The sequence below is a fragment of the Caretta caretta genome, chromosome 28 (genome assembly GCF_965140235.1).
Source record: "Caretta caretta isolate rCarCar2 chromosome 28, rCarCar1.hap1, whole genome shotgun sequence".
Taxonomy (NCBI): Eukaryota; Metazoa; Chordata; order Testudines; family Cheloniidae; genus Caretta; species Caretta caretta.
Window position 1 is genome coordinate 15,040,491 of NC_134233.1, and position 19,930 is coordinate 15,060,420.

General features: G+C 59.0%; 1 protein-coding gene across 1 annotated transcript in view; it reads right to left on the minus strand.

Moving 5' to 3' along the window:
• Positions 1–19,363, minus strand: part of LOC125628552 (alpha-2,8-sialyltransferase 8F-like) — a 33,825-nt gene extending 14,462 nt beyond the window's left edge. The window contains 9 exon segments of the mRNA XM_075123802.1: positions 572–1,078; positions 1,710–1,796; positions 2,065–2,177; positions 3,505–3,649; positions 3,853–3,939; positions 4,190–4,267; positions 4,506–4,604; positions 4,903–5,014; positions 19,262–19,363. Of these exon segments, the coding sequence (XP_074979903.1) occupies positions 572–1,078; positions 1,710–1,796; positions 2,065–2,177; positions 3,505–3,649; positions 3,853–3,939; positions 4,190–4,267; positions 4,506–4,604; positions 4,903–5,014; positions 19,262–19,283 (1,250 nt within the window). The 5' untranslated portion in view covers positions 19,284–19,363.
• Between the last annotated feature and the right edge of the window lie 567 nt (positions 19,364–19,930).

A 19,930-nucleotide genomic window follows, 5' to 3' on the forward strand; every position in this document is an offset into this window, starting at 1 on the left:
TAGGTAAAGCACTCAGGTAGTGCTGTCGTGTGGGAGATAACAGGGCCCGGAGCGGCTGGCTGAGTTACCAGAAAAGCAGTGTGAGTGTTAGGGGGCACAGACTGCACCCCGGGGGTGACAACCCCTCACACCCCTAACAAAGAGCAATCACGAAAGAGCCTTTATTAGTGACAGACAGCTGGTGAATTACTAATTACAAGTAACCGTCCGCCAGGATTCACTAGCCAGCAAGAGATATCAATTAAGGATGGTTGAACTGCGATAATTAAATCGCAATTAAGAGGTGATGACTTATTAATTACAATGAACAAACTGCAATAATTAAAGAGCTATGAACAGGCCAGCCAACAACTCACAGCGAACGAACTGTGATCATTAATTAGTAATTAAAGGAGGCCAACGGACACCTTGCCATTAATGAACTTTGTTCATCAAACATCACTGAAGAGAAACCAATTAACGAATGGCAATTAACAAATGCCTAATGAATTGGTGCCCCTGGCTATTTTCCTCCTTTGGTAACTGGGGAGGGAGCAAAGTGGAATTGAGGGGCGGGGGGCTCATTTCAGACCCCCCCATCCAAGCCTCGTTGTGCGCGGCTGCCGGCCAGACTCCTCACCGGCAGCGCCCCAGATGCAGCCACAGCGCGCCCTGCAGGTGCAGGCCCAGGTAGCGGGTGAACTCTTCGGGCATGGCGTGAAAGCCCGGCTTGGGGGGCTGGTTGTCGTAGTAGTGGTGGGGCAGGGGCCGCCCCTCGGGGTCGTCGGGGAAGGGCCAGAAGCCGTAGAGGGTGAGGTGCCGGCACATCTCCAGGGCGGCGTTCACCAGCATGAAGCCCGAAGAGAGGCGGTTGGCACGCAGCCCACGGAGACGCCAGTGCCCATCCAGCCGCGCCAGGTACTCGGGGTTCATGAAGAGGGCCCGGGCCGGGGAGCCGAAGTCCTCCAGGGTGTAAAGGGCCTGGAACGAGACCGCGCTGATGCCGGCGAAGCTGAAGGCCGGGATGAGGAGCAGCGGGGCCCCGTAGGTGCCCACCGCCTCCGCGAAGGGACGTCGCCGCCACCTCAGACCCCTGAACCTGCGGGCAGGGGAGACGCCCCCGTCAGCCGCTGTCCTGGCACGGCCCGTCCCCCAGCGCCAGACCCGTTCCCTCCCACGGCCGTCCCATGGCTCAGTCTCCTCTGCCCCGATCCCCCGGTGACCCCATGGCCGACCGGAGAGCTGGGGGGCTGGGACTCCTCTGCCCCGATCCCCCGGTGACGCTATGGCTGACCGGAGAGCTAGGGGGGCTGGGCCTCCTCTGACCCCAATCCCCCGGTGACACTATGGCTGATCGGAGAGCTAGGGGGCTGGGCCTCCTCTGACCCCAGTCCCCTGGTGACATTATGGCTGATCGGAGAGCTGGGGGGCTGGGTCTCCTCTGCCCCGATCCCCCGGTGACCCTATGGCTGACCGGAGAGCCGGGGGGCTGGGTCTCCTCTGCCCCGATCCCCCAGTGACCCTATGGCTGATCGGAGAGCTAGGGGGCTGGGCCTCCTCTGACCCCAGTCCCCTGGTGACACTATGGCTGATCGGAGAGCTAGGGGGCTGGCATCCAATCCCATCCTTCTTCCCCCGTGGGTCTCAATCCACACTCCTCCCTTCCCCACCCCACAGGTCCCGAATCCGCCCCGCCCCCCAATCAGGGTTCTCCTCCCGCACGCCCGTACCGTAAATCCAGGATGCTGGGGTTCACGGTGACGACGCTCGATTTGGTGCCCACGTCCTCGGCAAAGTCCATGGGGGGCAGGTTGAACCTGAGGGGGGGTCAGCATGAGCCTCGGGGCATCTGGGGGACCAGGGGTCTCCCTACTTCCTGGGGGTCCCCATGGCTCCACAGTTCCTTCCTCACCCTGTGCGGCTCAGAGATAACCCCCTGCGCTCCCCGCACTCCCTGATCTCTGCACCCCCCACCCTCTGATCCCCCTCCCTCCGCACCCCCCACCCTGCAGAGCCCACTCCAGCCGGTATAACTGCTTCCCCTCCCCCACTCTGCCCCCCCCGCCCCCGCCCAGCCACCGTTACCTGATGACGAACTGAGCACGGTCAATCTCGGGGCCACAGCTGCTGTTACGAAGGATCCCCCCGCTCCCCACCACGGCGCAGCACTCGTAGGGGGCGTCCTGAAACGGGGAGCCCTGCGGGATAGGGGACCTGGGTCAGCACCCACCGGCCATGAGCAGGACCTCCCACACACACAGGGCCCCTCTTCCGGCGCTGAGATGCATCCAACTCTGGGATGGGGTGTGGCAGCTGCTTACACAGGGACCCCTCACCCAGCACTGAGATGCAGCCACCTCTGGGGTGAGGCGTGGCAGCTGGTTACACAGGGTCCCCTCACCCAGCACTGAGATGCAGCCACCTCTGGGGTGGGGCGTGGCAGCTGGTTACACAGGGACCCCTCACCCAGCACTGAGATGCAGCCACCTCTGGGATGGGGTGTGGCAGCTGGTTACACAGGGACCCCTCACCCAGCACTGAGATGCAGCCACCTCTGGGGTGGGGCGTGGCAGCTGCTTACACAGGGACCCCTCACCCAGCATTGAGATGCAGCCACCTCTGGGGTGGGGCATGGCAGCTGCTTACACAGGGACCCCTCACCCAGCACTGAGATGCAGCCACCTCTGGGGTGGGGCGTGGCAGCTGGTTAGACAGGGACCCCTCACCCAGCACTGAGATGCAGCCACCTTTGTGGTGGGGCGTGGCAGCGGGTTAGACAGGGACCCTCACCCAGCACTGAGATGCAGCCACCTCTGGGGTGGGGCGTGGCAGCTGGTTACACAGGGACCCCTCACCCAGCACTGAGATGCAGCCACCTCTGGGTTGGGGCGTGGCAGCGGGTTACACAGGGACCCCTCACCCAGCACTGAGATGCAGCCACCTCTGGGATGGGGTGTGGCAGCTGGTTACACAGGGACCCATCACCCAGCACTGAGATGCAGCCACCTCTGGGGTGAGGCGTGGCAGCTGGTTACACAGGGACCCCTCACCCAGCATTGAGATGCAGCCACCTCTGGGGTGGGGCGTGGCAGCTGCTTACACAGGGACCCCTCACCCAGCACTGAGATGCAGCCACCTCTGGGGTGGGGCGTGGCAGCGGGTTAGACAGGGACCCCTCACCCAGCACTGAGATGCAGCCACCTCTGGGGTGGGGCATGGCAGCTGGTTACACAGGGACACCTCACCCAGCACTGAGATGCAGCCACCTTTGTGGTGGGGCGTGGCAGCGGGTTAGACAGGGACCCTCACCCAGCACTGAGATGCAGCCACCTCTGGGGTGGGGCGTGGCAGCTGGTTAGACAGGGACCCCTCACCCAGCATTGAGATGCACCCACCTCTGGTGTGAGGCGTGGTGGGGGGGGCGGTTTATAAAGTACCACTCGCCCGGGGATGAGATGCAGCCACTTCTGGGGCGGAGCGCCCGGCGCTGAGGCCCCGCCGCCCCCCCAGCCCAGCGCCCCCTACCTGCGGCAGCATCTCCAGCAGCTCCTCCTTCACCACATACTTCTTGGCCCGCTGTCCGTCGTAGACGATCCGGGAGCCCAGCGGGGTGTTGTCCCGGGTCAGCACCAGCCTGGCCGTTGCATTACAGCGGCGTCCCAGCTGCTCCCTGCGAGGGGGAGAGGGATGACATGGGGGGGGGCACAGTGGAATGGGGAAGGGGGGCAGGGTCATGGGAAGGGGGGGCGCGGGGGGGGGGAATTGTCTGCACTAGTTTGCACCCTCTCCGTAGGACTCTGCGCCTTGGCTTCGCAACCCAGGGGGGTGCAGAAGAAATGGAGTCGGGGACGGGACGGTCGGGGTGGGGGGTACCTGTACCGGCCCAGGGCGCTGGCGTTATGCGCCCAGGGGCAGCTCTGCACCAGCGTCAGCTGCCTCCAGATCCAGGCCTCGTCCAGCCTGGGGGGAGAGACAGAGAGTCACTGACCGACCAGTAATGGTTTTAAGTCCCCCGTGGGTGCCTCAGTTTCCCTTGTGTTTCGCATGGCTGCCCAGTGGGGGCAGGCTTGGAGAGAGGGCTACGGACCCGGTCCAGCCCTTAACGAGGAAAGCCAGCCCCAGGATGTGGGCGCGCTCAGTGGGGCTATCCTGTGGGTCCCCTCCCCCAGCACCCTGCCCCAGAGACCGGCCTGCCCCCAGCCACACTCGCCTCACGGGGAGGACCCCCCGGCTCAATTTCTGCCCCAGCTCCTGGCACTGCTCCGCGGCCATCTCCCTGGCCTCAGGGCTGGAAAGGAAGATGAGGGGTTAACTACGGAAAGGAGACACCCCTGGGGGTGCTTCCTCTTCTCCCCACCCCCCCAAGACCCCATCCTTCCCCCCCCCCGCCACAGCCTCCCACCCATCCATCCCCCCCAAGCCCGTGTCAGCATGTCTCCACTCCCGGCCCCTTTGATTCCCCTGCCCCCTATGGCCCGCTCCCTCGCATGCCAGCACCCCGGCCCCACCTCGCGCCCCCCACACACCTGGGCTTCGTGGCACAGGTCGTGAGCCAGCCGATCCCTGGTTCGCACGCTGATGCCATACCCTCAAAGGAGGCTCTTTCCGCCAGCGGGGGGGCACGGCTGGGAGGGCACAGAGAGATTAAAAGCAGCCGAGAGAGAGAACCCAGGAGTCCGGGCCTCCAGCCCACCCTGCTCTAACCCCGCAGACCCCACGCCACTCCCAGAATCGGGGAGAGAACCCAGGCGTCCGGGCTCCCAGCCCCTCCTCCTCTAACCCACCAGCCCCGACTCCCCTCCCAGAGCCGGGCAGAGAACCCAGGAGTCCTGGCTCCTAGCCCCCCCTGCTCTAACCACTAGCCCCCCTCCCCGAGCCGGGCAGAGAACCCAGGCGTCCTGGCTCCCAGCCCCCATCACTCACCTCTGAACCCTCCACAGCACGGAGAGGCTGAAGCTGAGGGTGGTGCCCACGGCCAGGACCAGGGCCCAGCTCTGCTTCCGCAGCATCCTCGGGGGGCCCATCCTGGCGCTCGCTGTGGGGAGAGCAGGGCCGGTGAGCCACGTTCCCACACGGGCACGGCCCCCTGGGGAGCCCCTCCTCCGCCCCGGCCTCCTGGAGATCATCGCTGGGAGCCCGGACACCTGGGTTCCCTCCCCGGCTCTGGGAGGGGAGTGGGGGCTGGTGGGTTAGAGCAGGGGGGCCTGGGAGCCAGGACGCCTGGGTTCCCTCCCCGGCTCTGGGAGGGGAGAGGGGGCTGGTGGTTAGAGCAGGGGGGCCTGGGAGCCAGGACGCCTGGGTTCCCTCCCCGGCTCTGGGAGGGGAGAGGGGCCTAGTAGTTAGAGCCAGGGAGAGAACCCAGGCGTCCTGGCTCCCAGCCCCCCCTCCTCTAACCCACCAGCCCCCACTCCCCCCACAGAGCCGGGCAGAGAACCCAGGCATCCTGGCTCCCAGCCCCCCCCTGCTCTGGCCCACCAGCCCCCACTCCCCTCCCAGAGCCGGAGAGAGAACCCAGGAGTCCTGGCTCCCAGCCCCCCCTGCTCTGACCCACCAGCCCCCCTTCCCCTCCCAGAGCCGGGCAGAGAACCCAGGCATCCTGGCTCCCAGCCCCCCCTGCTCTCACCCACCAGCCCCCACTCCCCTCCCAGAGCCGGAGAGAGAACCCAGGAGTCCTGACTCCCAGCCCCCCCTGCTCTGACCCACCAGCCCCACTCCCCTCCCAGAGCTGGGCAGAGAACCCAGGCGTCCTGACCCTCCCCCTGCAGCCGGCACATGGCCAGGGCGGCTCCTTCCTGTGGGGCCTCCCTCCGGCTCCCCCTGCAGGCCGGGTGGGAACCTCCCGGCGGCGTCTCCCGGGCTGGGTGGGGCCGGGCCCCCCCTCGCCCCCCACCTGGTCCCCCGCCCGCTCCCCGCATGCCGGGGGCTAACGGGGCGGGGGGGGCGCCGCTGGGCGTTTGTGTGATTAATTGTCCGTTGGCTCATGAAAGTCCTTGATCGAAAGTTGACAGATGCGAGTCACCTTCTTTCCCGGCCCCTCCATGCCCCCCACCCCGGTCTCACAGGGGGTGCTCGACCCCCGCTCTGCCTCCCCCCCCGGTCCAGAGCCCCGTCCTTCCAGCCGAGCCCCCTAGATCATCTCCCCCCCCCCCCGTCCTTTGTCGACCGTCCCAGGTTAAGAGGTCACTGGGCCTCCCCTGCCATCCTCCGTCCTTTGTGTCGTCCCCGCCCCGGGGCCGGGACCCCGCTCCTCGGCCCGTCTCCTCCCACTGGCCCCACCCGGCCGGCTGCCAAGCTGGGGTGGCCCCGTGGCCACCAGCTCACCGGCCGCTGGGGTCCCCCACCTCCAGGCCGTTGTCCGGTCGCAGCTGGTCCCCTGCAACAGCAAACTGCCCCTCCTGGCTACGCACGCAGGGAAACTGAGGCCTGCCCCGGTCCCCAGGCAAAACACGAAGAAAATGCCCCGTTTCCTCCCCGAATCCAACCGGTTGCAGCCCCGAGAGTCCAAGGACCGACGTGTCGCGGAAAGTTGGGTCCTGCCCGTCACCTCGCCAGCTTCGGGGCCGTTCGGGAGCCGGGGGGTCCAGACTCCTGCTGGGGGGGGGCCGCGATTTGGTGGGTCCTTGGCTGCAGCAGCCGGACGTCTCGCGTCATGCTTGGACCCTAGGACCTGGGCTTCCGGCGTTCCTGCCCCACGTCCACTCTCGTTCCTGGGGTCGCGACGTAGGAGCTCCGGTCCCGCCAACTCCTGCGCGGTCTCCCCCCGGGGTGGGGCTGGTCCCAGGGGGCAGGGAGAGGGGGGCTGGGTGCGGGTGCGGGGTAGCTCAGGGGGCAGGGAGGGGGTAGCTGGGGGCTGGGTGCGGGTGCGGGGTAGCTCAGGGGGCAGGGAGGGGGTGGCTGGGGGCTGGGTGTGCATGGGGGGGTAGCTGGGGGCATCTTCCCTCCTGCTGCAAACTGCACCCCAATGTGGAATGACACTCGGGGGAGGGGGGTAGAGGTGGTCCCCTGCCCGCCCTCCCGGACCCCGCACCCCAACCCCCTGCCCCAGCCCGGAGCCCCCTCCCGCACCCGAACCCCCTCCCGGACCCCGCACCCCGACCCCCTGCCCCAGCCCGGAGCCCCCTCCCGCACCCGAACCCCCTCCCGGACCCCGCACCCCGACCCCCTGCCCCAGCCCAGAGCCCCCTCCCACACCCGAACCCCCTCCCGGACCCCACACCCCGACCCCCTGCCCCAGCCCAGTGAAAGTGAGTGAGGGTGGGGGACAGTGAGTGATGGCGGGTGGGGGGCTGGGGTGAAGGGGGGCGGGTGGCTGGGGTGACGGGGGGCAGGGCCTCCGCGAAGGGGCAGGGCAGGCTTTGTGTGGTAAGAAATTTGGCAGCTCTCGGTGGGGATGCCAGGAGGGACCCCCGCGGGGGCCAGGTAGGATGGGGGGGTCGCTCTCACAAGGCACTTGGATCCTGCCAGATATGGGGGGAAGGGGCTCAGTTGAGGGGGGCATTCGCCCCACAGTCAGTGCTGGCCCCGATGCCCCAGTGCTGTGTGAGGGGGGGGCAGGAAGGGGCGCTTTCAGGGCTGGCCCCAGGGCGGCGCTCGGGGGCGCTGGGGGGCAGAGAGCGGGGCGGGGGGCTCGGCAGGGGGTGCTCTCTCCCGGCAGGCGGGGCTGGCCCCAGGGCGGCACTAGGGGGCACTGGGGGACAAGGGGCGGGGCGGGGGGGGGCTCAGCGCTGGTGGGTGGGGTGTTGGATTAAAATAAGGATTAATAGGTTTTATGCCGTCCCTGGATAAAAGAGGGACGAGTGTGGCCCAGTACAGAGCCCGGATTTGTCTCTCCGCCTCTTCTCGCAGCCTGCTGAGCCTGGCCGAAGTGGGCCAGGCCTGTTCGTTCACACGGTCTGTGTTAATTGCCGGCGACCATCCGGAGACTCGGTTCCAAAAGCCACAAGATCACGTTCGGGCAACTCCTTTTGACAAGTGCCACGGATGGGCTGCCTGGAGCCCGCCAGCCCCGGTGGTTTCAGGGCGGGGACGTTACAGGATAAATCGGGAATCCGCTGTGCCCATGCCAGGAAGGTGGGACGTGGCACAGGGCCTCTCTGCGGCTGGACGTTGCTGGGTAATACAAGGCCGAGGGGCCAGCCTTAGAATAAGGAAAACAATTACCCCGGAGCACTCGGCCGAAAGATGCGCTGGGCGAGCTGGCCCCGATAACCCCGAGGGCACACCGGAGTCCACCCCCAAGTGCCCCAAGGCCAAAGACCCGAAGAGCAAGATAACAACAAGCCACAAGTCACTGCAGTGCAATCTGCGTGAGTGACCATCACAGCAAACGTGAGACCAGCGATTGACCCTCACGTCAAACGTGAGACCAGCGATTGTCATGTCAAACGTGAGACCAGCGATTGACCCTCACGTCAAACGTGAGACCAGCAATCGATTGTCACATCAAATGTGAGACCAACAATTGTCACTTCAAATGTGAGACCAGCGATTGACCCTCACGTCAAACGTGAGACCAGAGATTGTCACTTCAAACGTGAGAACAGCGATTGACCCTCACGTCAAACGTGAGACCAGCGATTGTCACGTCAAACGTGAGACCAGCGATTGACCCTCACTTCAAACGTGAGACCAGCAATCGATTGTCACTTCAAACGTGAGAACAGCGATTGACCCTCACTTCAAACATGAGACCAGCAATCGATTGTCACTTCAAACGTGAGACCAGCGATTGACCGTCACGTCAAACGTGAGACCAACGATTGTCACTTCAAATGGGAGACCAGCGATTGACCCTCATGTCAAACGTGAGACCAGCGATTGTCACTTCAAACGTGAGACCAGCGATTGACCCTCACTTCAAACGTGAGACCAGCAATCGATTGTCACATCAAACGTGAGACCAGAGATTGTCACTTCAAATGTGAGACCAGCGATTGACCCTCACTTCAAACGTGAGACCAGCAATCGATTGTCACTTCAAACGTGAGAACAGCGATTGACCCTCACTTCAAACGTGAGACCAGAGATTGTCGCTTCAAACATGAGAACAGCGATTGACCCTCACTTCAAACATGAGACCAGCAATCGATTGTCACTTCAAACGTGAGAACAGCGATTGACCCTCACTTCAAACGTGAGACCAGCGATTGTCATGTCAAACGTGAAACCAGCGATTGATCCTCACTTCAAACGTGAGACCAGCAATCGATTGTCACATCAAACGTGAGACCAACAATTGTCACGTCAAACGTGAGACCAGCGATTGTCACTTCAAACGTGAGAACAGCGATTGACCCTCACTTCAAACGTGAGACCAGCAATCGATTGTCACATCAAACGTGAGACCAACAATTGTCACGTCAAACGTGAGACCAGCGATTGTCACTTCAAACGTGAGAACAGCGATTGACCCTCACTTCAAACGTGAGACCAGCAATCGATTGTCACTTCAAACGTGAGACCAGCAATCGATTGTCACGTCAAACGTGAGACCAACGATTGTCACTTCAAATGGGAGACCAGCGATTGACCCTCATGTCAAACGTGAGACCAGCGATTGTCACTTCAAACGTGAGACCAGCGATTGACCCTCACTTCAAACGTGAGACCAGCAATCGATTGTCACTTCAAACGTGAGACCAGCGTGATGAGGCAAACCCTATAGACCTGTATGAGGATAAATCCCTATGAAGACAGACTCTGAAGACTGAAGGTCTGGTTCAGCAACCAACTTCCAGGAGCCTCAGATGCACCTCTGACAAGGCCCGGCTCCCTCCTCGTGTCCAGGCCACCTGGCCAGTGACTTTGCACAAGCAACTTCTAGGCCGGTAATTATAACAACAACCTTGCAGAACTTGTGCATATGAGTGGACGAATGTGCGAGTGAATGGAATGTTATAGCTAGAACTGATTGCTGACTCTGATTCTTTATTCACAAGAAACCCAGCATATTGCCTTTTTCATAGATTCATAGATACTAAGGTCAGAAGGGACCATCATGGTCACCTAGTCCGACTTCCTGCACAACGCAGGCCGCAGAATCTCACCTACCCACTCCTGCGAAAAACCTCTCACCTGTGTCTGAGCTATTGAAGTCTTCAAATCGTGGTTTAAAGACTTCAAGGAGCAGAGAATCCTCCAGCAAGTGACCCGTGCCCCATGCTACAGAGGAAGGAGAAAAACCTCCAGGGCCTCTTCCAGTCTGCCCTGGAGGAAAATTCCTTCCCGACCCCAAATATGGCGATCAGCTAAACACTGAGCATGTGGGCAAGATTCACCGGCCAGACACCCAGGAAAGAATTCTCTGTAGTAACTCAGATCCCACCCCTTCTAACATCCCATCACAGGCCGTTGGGCCTATTTACCATGAATAGTTAAAGATCAGTTAATTGCCAAAATCATGTTATCCCATCATACCATCTCCTCCATAAACTTATCGAGTTTAATCTTGAAGCCAGATAGGTCTTTCACCCTCACTGCTCCCCTTGGAAGGCTATTCCAAAACTTCACTCCTCTGATGGTCAGAAACCTTCGTCTAATTTCAAGTCTAAACTTCCCGATGGCCAGTTTATATCCATTTGTTCTTGTGTCCACATTGGTACTGAACTTAAAGAATTCCTCTCTCTCTCCGGTATTTATCCCTCTGAGAGCAATCATATCTCCCCTCAGCCTTCTTTTGGTTAGGCTAAACAAGCCAAGCTCCTTGAGTCTCCTTTCATGAGACAGGTTTTCCATTCCTCGGATCATCCTAGTAGCCCTTCTCTGTACCTGTTCCAGTTTGAATTCATCCTTCTTAAACATGGGAGACCAGAACGGCACACAGTATTCCAGGTAAGGTCTCACCAGTGCCTTGTAGAACGGTACTAAAACCTCCTTATCTCCACTGGAAATACCTCGCCTGATGCATCCCAAGACCGCATTAGCTTTGTTCACGGCCATATCACATTGGCGGCTCATAGTCATCCTATGATCAGCCAATACTCCAAGGTCCTTCTCCTCCTCTGTTACTTCTAATTGATGCATCCCCAGCTTATAACTAAAATTCTTGTTATTAATCCCTGAATGCATGACCTTACACTTCTCACCATTAAATTTCATCCTATTACTATTACTCCAGTTTACAAAGTCATCCAGATCCTCCTGTAGGATATCCCGGTCCTTCTCTGTATTGGCAATACCTCCCAGCTTTGTATCATCCGCAAACTTTATTAGCACATTCCCGCTTTTTGTGCCAAGGTCAGTAATAAAAGGATTAAATAAGATTGGTCCCAAAACTGATCCTTGAGGAACTCCACTGGTAACCTCCCTCCAGCCTGACAGTTCACCTTTCAGTAGGACCCGTTGTAGTCTCCCCTTTAACCAGTTCCTTATCCACCTTTCAATTTTCATATTGATCCCCATCTTTTCCAATTTAACTAATAATTCCCCATGTGGCACCATATCAAACGCCATATTGAAATCTAGGTAAATTAGATCCACTGCGTTTCCTTTGCCTAAAAAATCTGTTACTTTCTCAAAGAAGGAGATCAGGTTGGTTTGGCACGATCTACCTTTTGTAAAACCATGTTGTATTTTGTCCCCTTTACCATTGACCTCAATGTCCTTAATTACTTTCTCCTTCAAAAATTTTTCCAAGACCTTGCATACTACAGATGTCCAACTAACAGGCCTGTAGTTACCCGGATCACTTTTCTTTCCTTTCTTAAAGATAGGAACTATGTTAGCAATTCTCCAGTCATACGGTACAACCCCTGAGTTTACAGATTCATTAAAAATTCTTGCTAATGGGCTTGCAATTTCATGTGCCAATTCCTTTAATATTCTTGGAGGAAGATTATCTGGGCCCCCCGATTTAGTCCCATTCAGCTGTTCGAGTTTCGCTTCTACCTCAGATATGGTAATGTCTACCTCCATATCCTCATTCCCATTTGTCATGCTACCATTATCCCTAAGATCCTCTTTAGCCTCATTAAAGACTGAGGCAAAGTATTTGTTTAGATATGGGGCCATGCCTAGATTATCCTTGATCTCCACTCCAGCCTCAGTGCTTAGCGGTCCCACTTCTTCTTATTTATATGGCTATAGAACCTTTTACTATTGGTTTTAATTCTCTTTGCAAGGTCCTTCTCACTTTATCCCTTCATGTTCTGACCTCAATAAGGTAGCTTTCCTTGCTGATCCCTCCCATCTTCCACTCCCTGTATGCTTTCTGCTTTTTCTTAATCACCTCTCTGAGATGCTTGCTCATCCAGCTTGGTCTACAACTCCTGCCTAGGAATTTTGCCCCCTTGCTTGGGATGCTGGCTTCCGATAGCTTCTGCAGCTGTGACTTGAAGTAATCCCAGGCCTCCTCTGCCTTTACATCCATAAGTTCTTCAGTCCAATCCACTTCCCTAACTAATGTCCTTAATTTTTGAAAGTCAGCCCTTTTGAAATCAAACACCCTAGTCGCAGATTTATTTTTGTTTATCCTTCCGTTCAGTTTGAACTGAATTAGGTCATGATCACTTGAACCAAGATTGTTCCCGACAACCATTTCTTCTATGAGGTCCTCAGTACTCACCAAAACCAAATCTAAAATGGCATCCCCTCTAGTCGGTTCAGCAACTAGTTGATGAAGGAATCCATCAGCTATCGCATCTAGGAACATCTGAGCCCGATTATTATTCCTAGCACTCGTCCTCCAGTCTATATCTGGGAAGTTAAAGTCTCCCATGATCACGCAGCTTCCATTAGTATTTACTTCATTAAAAACATTAAAGAGGGCTCTGTCCATATCCAGATTAGATCCCGGCGGTCTCTAGCACATCCCAAGCACTATCCCGGGGGGACTCTAGTAGTTTTCTTCCCCAATGTGATTTTTGCCCAGACGGACTCGGTCTTATCCATTCCATCGCTTATTTCTTTACATTCTACCTCCTCATTGATAGACAATGCTATTCCACCACCTTGACCTTTATTCCTAAACAGCACATCCCCTTCAATACCCGTAGTCCAGTCATGACGACTATTCCACCCTGTTTCTGTTCGCCCTAGAATATCTGCTTTCACTTCCTGCACCAGTACCTCTAGTTCCTCCATTTTGTTACCTAGGCGCCTCGCTTTGGTGTACAAACATCTTCATTTTTGCTGTTTGGCCTCCCTCACATTCTGTACCCGATTCGGCACGGTCATTCTACAGCCAGTATGACCTATTAGACTGGTATCCACACTGCCCTTCCTCCTTATGTCCTGCCCACGGCTGTATCCTCTCTTACTTCATTTTCTTCCCTCTCAATGCTAAAATCCGGGGTGGAGATTACCTGGACATCTCCCAGCCATCTCCCCCAGATTCCAAGTTTAAAGCTCTCTTAATCAGTTATGCCAGCCTCCATCCTAGAAGTCTATTTCCTTCCCTACTCAGATGAAGTCCATCCCGAGAGAACTGTCCTCTGTCCAGGAATGCCTCCCAGTGGCCATACATCCCAAAGCCCTCCTTATAGCACCACTGCCTAAGCCATCGGTTGATACTCATAATCTTGTCACACCTTTGTTGCCCTTCTCCAGGAACAGGCAGAATCCCACTACAGATCACCTGAGCCTCGATTTCCTTAAGCGTCTTCCCCAGCCTAGCATAGTCTCCCCTTAATACTTTCCAGCGAGAATCTAGCCGTATCATTTGTTCCCACATGAAGGATAATTAGGGGATTCTTTCCTGCTCCCTTTAGGATCCTTTTCAACCTCAGGTCAACATCCCGTATCTTAGCACTTGGAAGAAAGCACACCCTTCTATTCTCTGGATCAGCTCCGGTTACAGGCCTGTCTATTCTTCTCGGTAAGGAGTCCCCGATCACGTAGACCTGCCTTTCCCTGGTGACGATGCTGTTCTCCAGTCTATCCCCTGTTCCCTCTGGCTGCAAGTTCTTTCCATTCCTATTCTCCCTTGTAATCCTCTTCAACCCATCCTGTATCCTCCTGGGGCTCATATTTGGTGTAGTCTCCATTGACTCTTCCCCTTTTCTATAGGACTAGCCGCTCTTCTCTTCTTCCTTGCCCCTCCACCTTCAGTGACCACCTGCTGAGCCCCTTCTTCATTTTCCAACTCTCAAAACCTATTCCTGAGCTCTATTTCTCCTTCACGAGCCCGTCTTTTCCTCTGCCTGGTTCTTTTAGTCACTTGCTTCCACTGACCACTTTCCTCACCTCAGAATTCCTCAGTCCTGCTTCCATCTGCAAGTCTGAGCTTTTCCCTTCAGATACCTCATGTCTTTGCTCCATCATCTGCTCGAACCCCTTCCTAAACTCAACCAGACTTTCCACCTGCATCTCCAAACCTCAGATCTTCTCCTCCATCAGCTCGAGCAGGCGGCATTTCATGCAGACAAAAGGCTTACCAGGTCCCCCCTCCAGGATCGTGGACATACGGCAGCTTCCACAGCCAGTCATCTCCATTGTGTCTTCCACGACATGGGTCACTCCCACTGCTGCCCCTGTGTCTGTCATCGCCTTCCCACCGAAATCCTGTTCACCTGGGAAACACAAACCCCACCCCCCACAGCAAAACCATCCGGCTCGGGTTTATTTTCTGGGTACAACAGGGGCGCTCTCCCCTGGCAGGCAGGGCTGGTGCTATGGGGCACTGTGCTGCAGGGAGCGGGGCAGGGGACCGGGGAGAGGCGATGTCGCACTGCGGGTCCCTCCGCGGCGTTCTCACGCTGCCTCGTTGCGCTGAGACGGCGGAGGAGGGAGGGAAGCAGGGCAAGGAGGAGACTAAACCAAACTGCAGCTCCCGCCCGGCTCTGCATCCGGCCAAGTCGCACCCTCTGCTGCCCTTCAGCCGCACGGGGCTGTGCCCCAGAGGCAGATTCACGGTTTTGCTTCTGCTCTGGAACCCCGCCCAAGCTCAGTGGATGTCCGCCGAGGAGGCCAGAAGCCCCGGTGAAGCAGTGAGGCTGCTTGGACACCGAATTTCCCTGCCCACTATAAACGGAGAGGGGGGAAATGCTGAGAGACAGGACGCTATCCCGACCCACCTCTAGAAGGAAGTGCGGGACCCACCGAGGCGGAGAAGAAGCCCAGCTACAAGGGTTACAAGAGGGCCTTGCCTCTTATCCCATGACAACTTACTTTGCTTAAGAGCCTTTGGTGAGGGATCCTGTCAAAGGCTTTCTGAAAATTTAAGTCCACAATATCCGCTGGATCCCCCTTGTCCACATGCTTGTTGACCCCCTCAAAGAATTCTAGTAGATCGGTGAGGCAGGATTTCCCTTTACAAAAACCATGCTGACTCTTCCCCAACAAATCGTGTTCATCTCGGTGTCTGAAAATTCTGTTCTTTGCTAGAGTTTCAACCAGTTTGCCCGGTGCGACAAAGTGGGACTGTTCTTAATGTCTCCCCATTCACCATCCCCTTCCGCTCCCACTGGGGGTCCGAGGGGCCTGGCCCCAGGAAACTCCACACAGACATATAGGTTGGGACCAGAAGTGGGAGCCTGTCCACCTCCCCACCCATCTGGCTGACGGAGGCTACGGCCTTGGGACCCAGCAAGGGGGCTAGACACCGGGGCTTTTCCGCAGGGTCCCCCGGTTCAAATCTCCAGCCTGCTCAAAGGCAGTGAGGTGGCATCCACATCCCCCCCCCCCCTTAACCAGGGGCAGCAATTTAGTCTCGAGGTTCCCTGCCGAACTGGCCCCCCGGGGTCTATCCCCACTCACCCCGGGGAGGTCCCCTAGGCCTCTCCGCTCCCCCACCGCCAGTTCATCCTGCTGCTGCTTCTGCAGCTCTTTCTCGGGCTCTCGCTGTCTCCCACGGTCCTCTTGCTCTCTCGGACTCAGCTCCAATCCCGTCCGTCTCGATCCCCCGATGGGGAACCCGATCGTGAAGACCCTCGTCTGGTCGGGGACAGGAGTCTTGGGGATGCCTGGCTCCCGCTTCAGCTGCTCCCAGATCCTGCTATAGCCCCAGTTGGGGTCAGGAATCTGTTCCTTAGAGCAGTCATCCTCCTCCAGCTGCACGATTAACTCTGCTTTGGTGAACTTTCCAATGCTCAACCCTCTCTTTCTGCACAGGGTTACAATGTCCTTCTTCAGGAGACGGTGACAGGCCCTCACTCCGCCCTTCCCAAGTTGTTGTGGACTCACAGATCTGTGTGCTCTCAGCTCCCCACGGTTTCCAGGGAGAACCCCTAGTGTGCCAGCCCTTCTCGAGGTCACCACCTCTTTGCCAGGGTCGAGCGGCAGACTCCTCCGCCCTGGGACCGCTCGCTGCAATCCCCAGGGGAACCCTGTTACTGCAAAAGTCCTTCTCTGTCCCAGGGCCAAGCCGCAGGCTCCTCCGCCCCTGAGACTGCTCACCGCAGTCCCCAGGGGGACCCCATTACTGCACCGTCCTTCTCGCTGGTCACACACTCCCAGGGGTTAACCGCCCCCCGAAACCGCTCCTCTCCGAGCCTTCAGCACGCCTGGTCCTCGGCAATCCCCCTTCGTGTTACTGCTCCCCCGTCACTTACTGCAGGAAGCGCCATCCACGGGGTGCAGTACATCCCACCGCTGCCACCAGTTGTCACGGAGTCCCTGGGCGATGCTCTGGAACGGCTCCCCATGAAGCCAGGCAGGACTCTGGGGCAGTCGCCTTTCTGTGAGCAGCCTGTCTGCAGGACACGCAGCTCACACAGCTTCCACCTTCCTGGGTCTGACCTCGGAGCATTCAGCATCCTCTGCCCCTCCGTGCGCTTCGCACAGCGAGTCCGCTCAGGCGGGGCTCCTGGGGAAGCCAGAGGGTCCTGCCCCCCAACTCCGCAGTCAGACGTGATCTCAGCCAGCCGGTAACACAGAAGGTTTATTAGACGACAGGAACATGGTCTAACACAGAGCCTGTAGGTGCAGAGAACGGGACCCCTCAGCTGGGTCCATTCTGGGGGGCAGTGAGCCAGACAACCACGTCTGCCCTTCACTGCATGTCCCAGCCAGCCCCAAACTGAAACTCCCTCCAGCCCCCCCTCCTCTGGGCTTTGTTCCTTTCCCGGGCCAGGTGGTCACCTGATTCCTTTGTTCTCCAACCCTTCAGCTCTCACCTTGCAGGGGGAAGGGCCAGGCCATCAGTTGCCAGGAAACAGGGTGTCGGCCATTTATGTACCCTGGCCCTTTGCTCTGCAACAATTACACCCCCTTATCCCACCCCCTAGAGACTTAAGAACTGCCTAGGGGAAACTGAGGCACCCCTACAGTATTCAGAGGAAACATTAAGAACAGTCCCGCCTCGTCACACCCGTGGCCACATCTGCTCGCAGTATTGAAGGTGTGGGTGTACCATGGATTTATAGAGAGGCAATCGGATATTTTCGGTCCTATCGGACACTGCAGTGTCCGAATTCACACTCACGTCTAGGGCACGGGAGAGTCTGTCCACAGCGCAGACCGGTGGGTTAGAGCGGAGAGGCCGGTGCCCTGTCTAGCCAAAGGCTCGGCCTGACCGGGGTCTTATCGAATGCTCCGGCTGAGCAAAAGAACGTCCGTTCGGCGAGCGGCCTGAGATCCCCCCCCCCAAAAGTTAGAGGAGCTTAGAGGGGCGGAAAGTCCGGGCCACAGGGGAAGGGGTGCAATGGGGCGGGGCCACAAGGGAAGGGGCGGGGCCGTGGCTGGAACAGGAGCGGGGCGGCAGGCCAGGGCAAAATGGGGGTGGGTCCGCAGGGGGAAGTGGGGGGATCGGGCCACGGTGCTGCCCCCCCCCCCACACACACACACACTTGCTCCGGCCCAGGGAGGAAAGGTGAGAAAATGAACGATCGAAACTGGAAAGTGCAGGGCAAAAAGAACGAGAAAGCCTCAAAAATGGATTTTTTGGGGGGGCCAAACGTTCCAGAGAACAGGGCAACTGACCCCCCCAAATCTCTGAGTAAACTGTGCAACCCCCCCCCCACACACACAAAAAACCCCTCGAGCCAAAAAGAGCAGGAAAAGTGAAAACAAGGGGCGTGCTAAAAACAGAGAAATCTGTGACCAACTTCTCCCCAAAAGTTCTGGCCGAGAAGTGCAGCGTTGCTGGTCCGGCCCCATGCAGCTGGTGTTTCGGGGGCTAGTTGCCAAGCCAGAGCAGTGGGGTCAGACACCCCCCCCCCGCACCCCCCAAGTTGCCCTGGGCGAAGCGTCTGCAGCGGCTGGAGCGCGCCCGGGGAGGCGGTGCCGGGAGACGCTGGGCAAGGAAACCCCCTTAACTCAGCCCGCTCCCTGCTGGGGCCGGCGAGGAGTCGGGGGGCCGGGGCGGGAGAGAGGTTGGAGGCGTCTGGCTGGTTGCCCTGATGGCTAGGCAGTGCCCTGCCCAGATACCGGCTCCGCACAAGCAGGTGTCTGTTTGCTTTGACTCTGGACAAACAACAGAGAGGAAGTCGGCCCGCCTGGGACACACATGGCCTGTGGCTTCCCGCAGCCTGGCACCAAGGGCCTGGTGCCAGAGGTGAGCTTGGCTACGAAAGCCCAGCGCTCAGAGGAGGGGGGCGTCTAGGAGCGTAGATTGGTGGGCTGGGAGCCAGGACTCCTGGGTTCTCTCCCCAGCTCTGGGAGGGGAGTGGGGGCTAGTGGTTGGGGCAGGGAGCCAGGACTCCTGGGTTCTCTCCCCAGCTCTGGGAGGGGAGTGGGGGCTAGTGGTTAGAGCAGAGGGGGCTGGGAGCCAGGACTCCTGGGTTCTCTCCCTGGCTCTGGGAGGGGAGGGGGGGCTAGTAGTTAGAGCAGAGGGGAGCCCCCGGTCGAGGCTGGTCTCTCCAGGGTTTTACTTTGTGACCCGGGGGAAAACACAAAATCCCCCCCGGTCCAAGTGGCAGAAGACACGAAAAATATCGCAGAGGGCGAGTGGCCAAGGCCGAGAGCCCCAGTGAACCCCACAACACTTGCCATTTGGGGGCGCCTTGCCCCCCTGGCTCCCTCCCTCAGGTCTCTGAGCATGGGGACACCTCCCGGGTCGCAAAGCGCTCTTGACAAGAGCCGGGGAATGGCCACGTTCCCGTTGGAAATAGGCTGCAATTTCCCCAGCCCTTGGACCGACCTCCGCAGGGAAGGGAATCCTATCCCAGGAGAGCCCCTGGCCTCCACCCCCCCAGCCTCACCCGGCCCTGCCACAAAACGCTGGGTGAACTCCCGTCGCCGGGCCAAATCACCCCCTCATCTCCGGTCTGAATGTGTCCAGCGCCGACGGCCAGGGCTCCTGGAACTGGGGGCCCCGGAACCGGACGCAGGACCCCAGCCCCAGTTGCCCAGATCCACAGGGGAAAGCCCCTCCCTCCTCCTTCTCGCCATTGCCCCCGGTTCATACGGTCGAGAGGTGGATTTTCCATCCCCCCCGGGTTCTCGGATCCAGACGGGCTGCGGGTCCGGGAGAGAGGCCAGTTACCGGGCTCCAGCCAGGGCAATTGCTTGCTACTGCATCGCTGGGGAACCCAGGAGATCGGCTGGGCGGAGCCGATGGATGCTTCTGGCCTTGAACCCTTGAACTATTATGCCTCGGAGGCGGGGCAGCGTGGGATGGGTCTACGGGGAAGGACACTGCCTGGAGATTGCAGATTAACCAGGGAAAGAACCCAGGAGTCCTGGCTCCCAGCCCTCCCTGCTCTAACCATGAGCCCTCCTCCCCAAGCTGGGGAGAGAACCCAGGAGTCCTGGCTCCCAGCCCCCCCTGCTCTAACCACTAGCCCCCTTCCCAGAGCTGGGGAGAGAACCCAGGCATTCTGGCTCCCAGCACCCCCCACTGCTCTAACCACTAGGTCCCACTCCCCTCCCAGAGCCAGGGAGAGAACCCAGGAGTCCTGGCTCCCAGCACCCCCCACTGCTCTAACCACTAGGTCCCACTCCCTCCACAGAGCTGGGCAGAGAACTCCTGGGTTCTCTCCCTGGCTCTGGGGAGGGGAGTGGGGCCTAGTGATGAGAGCAGGGGGGCCTGGGAGCCAGGACTCCTGGGTTCTCTCCCTGGCTCTGGGGAGGGGAG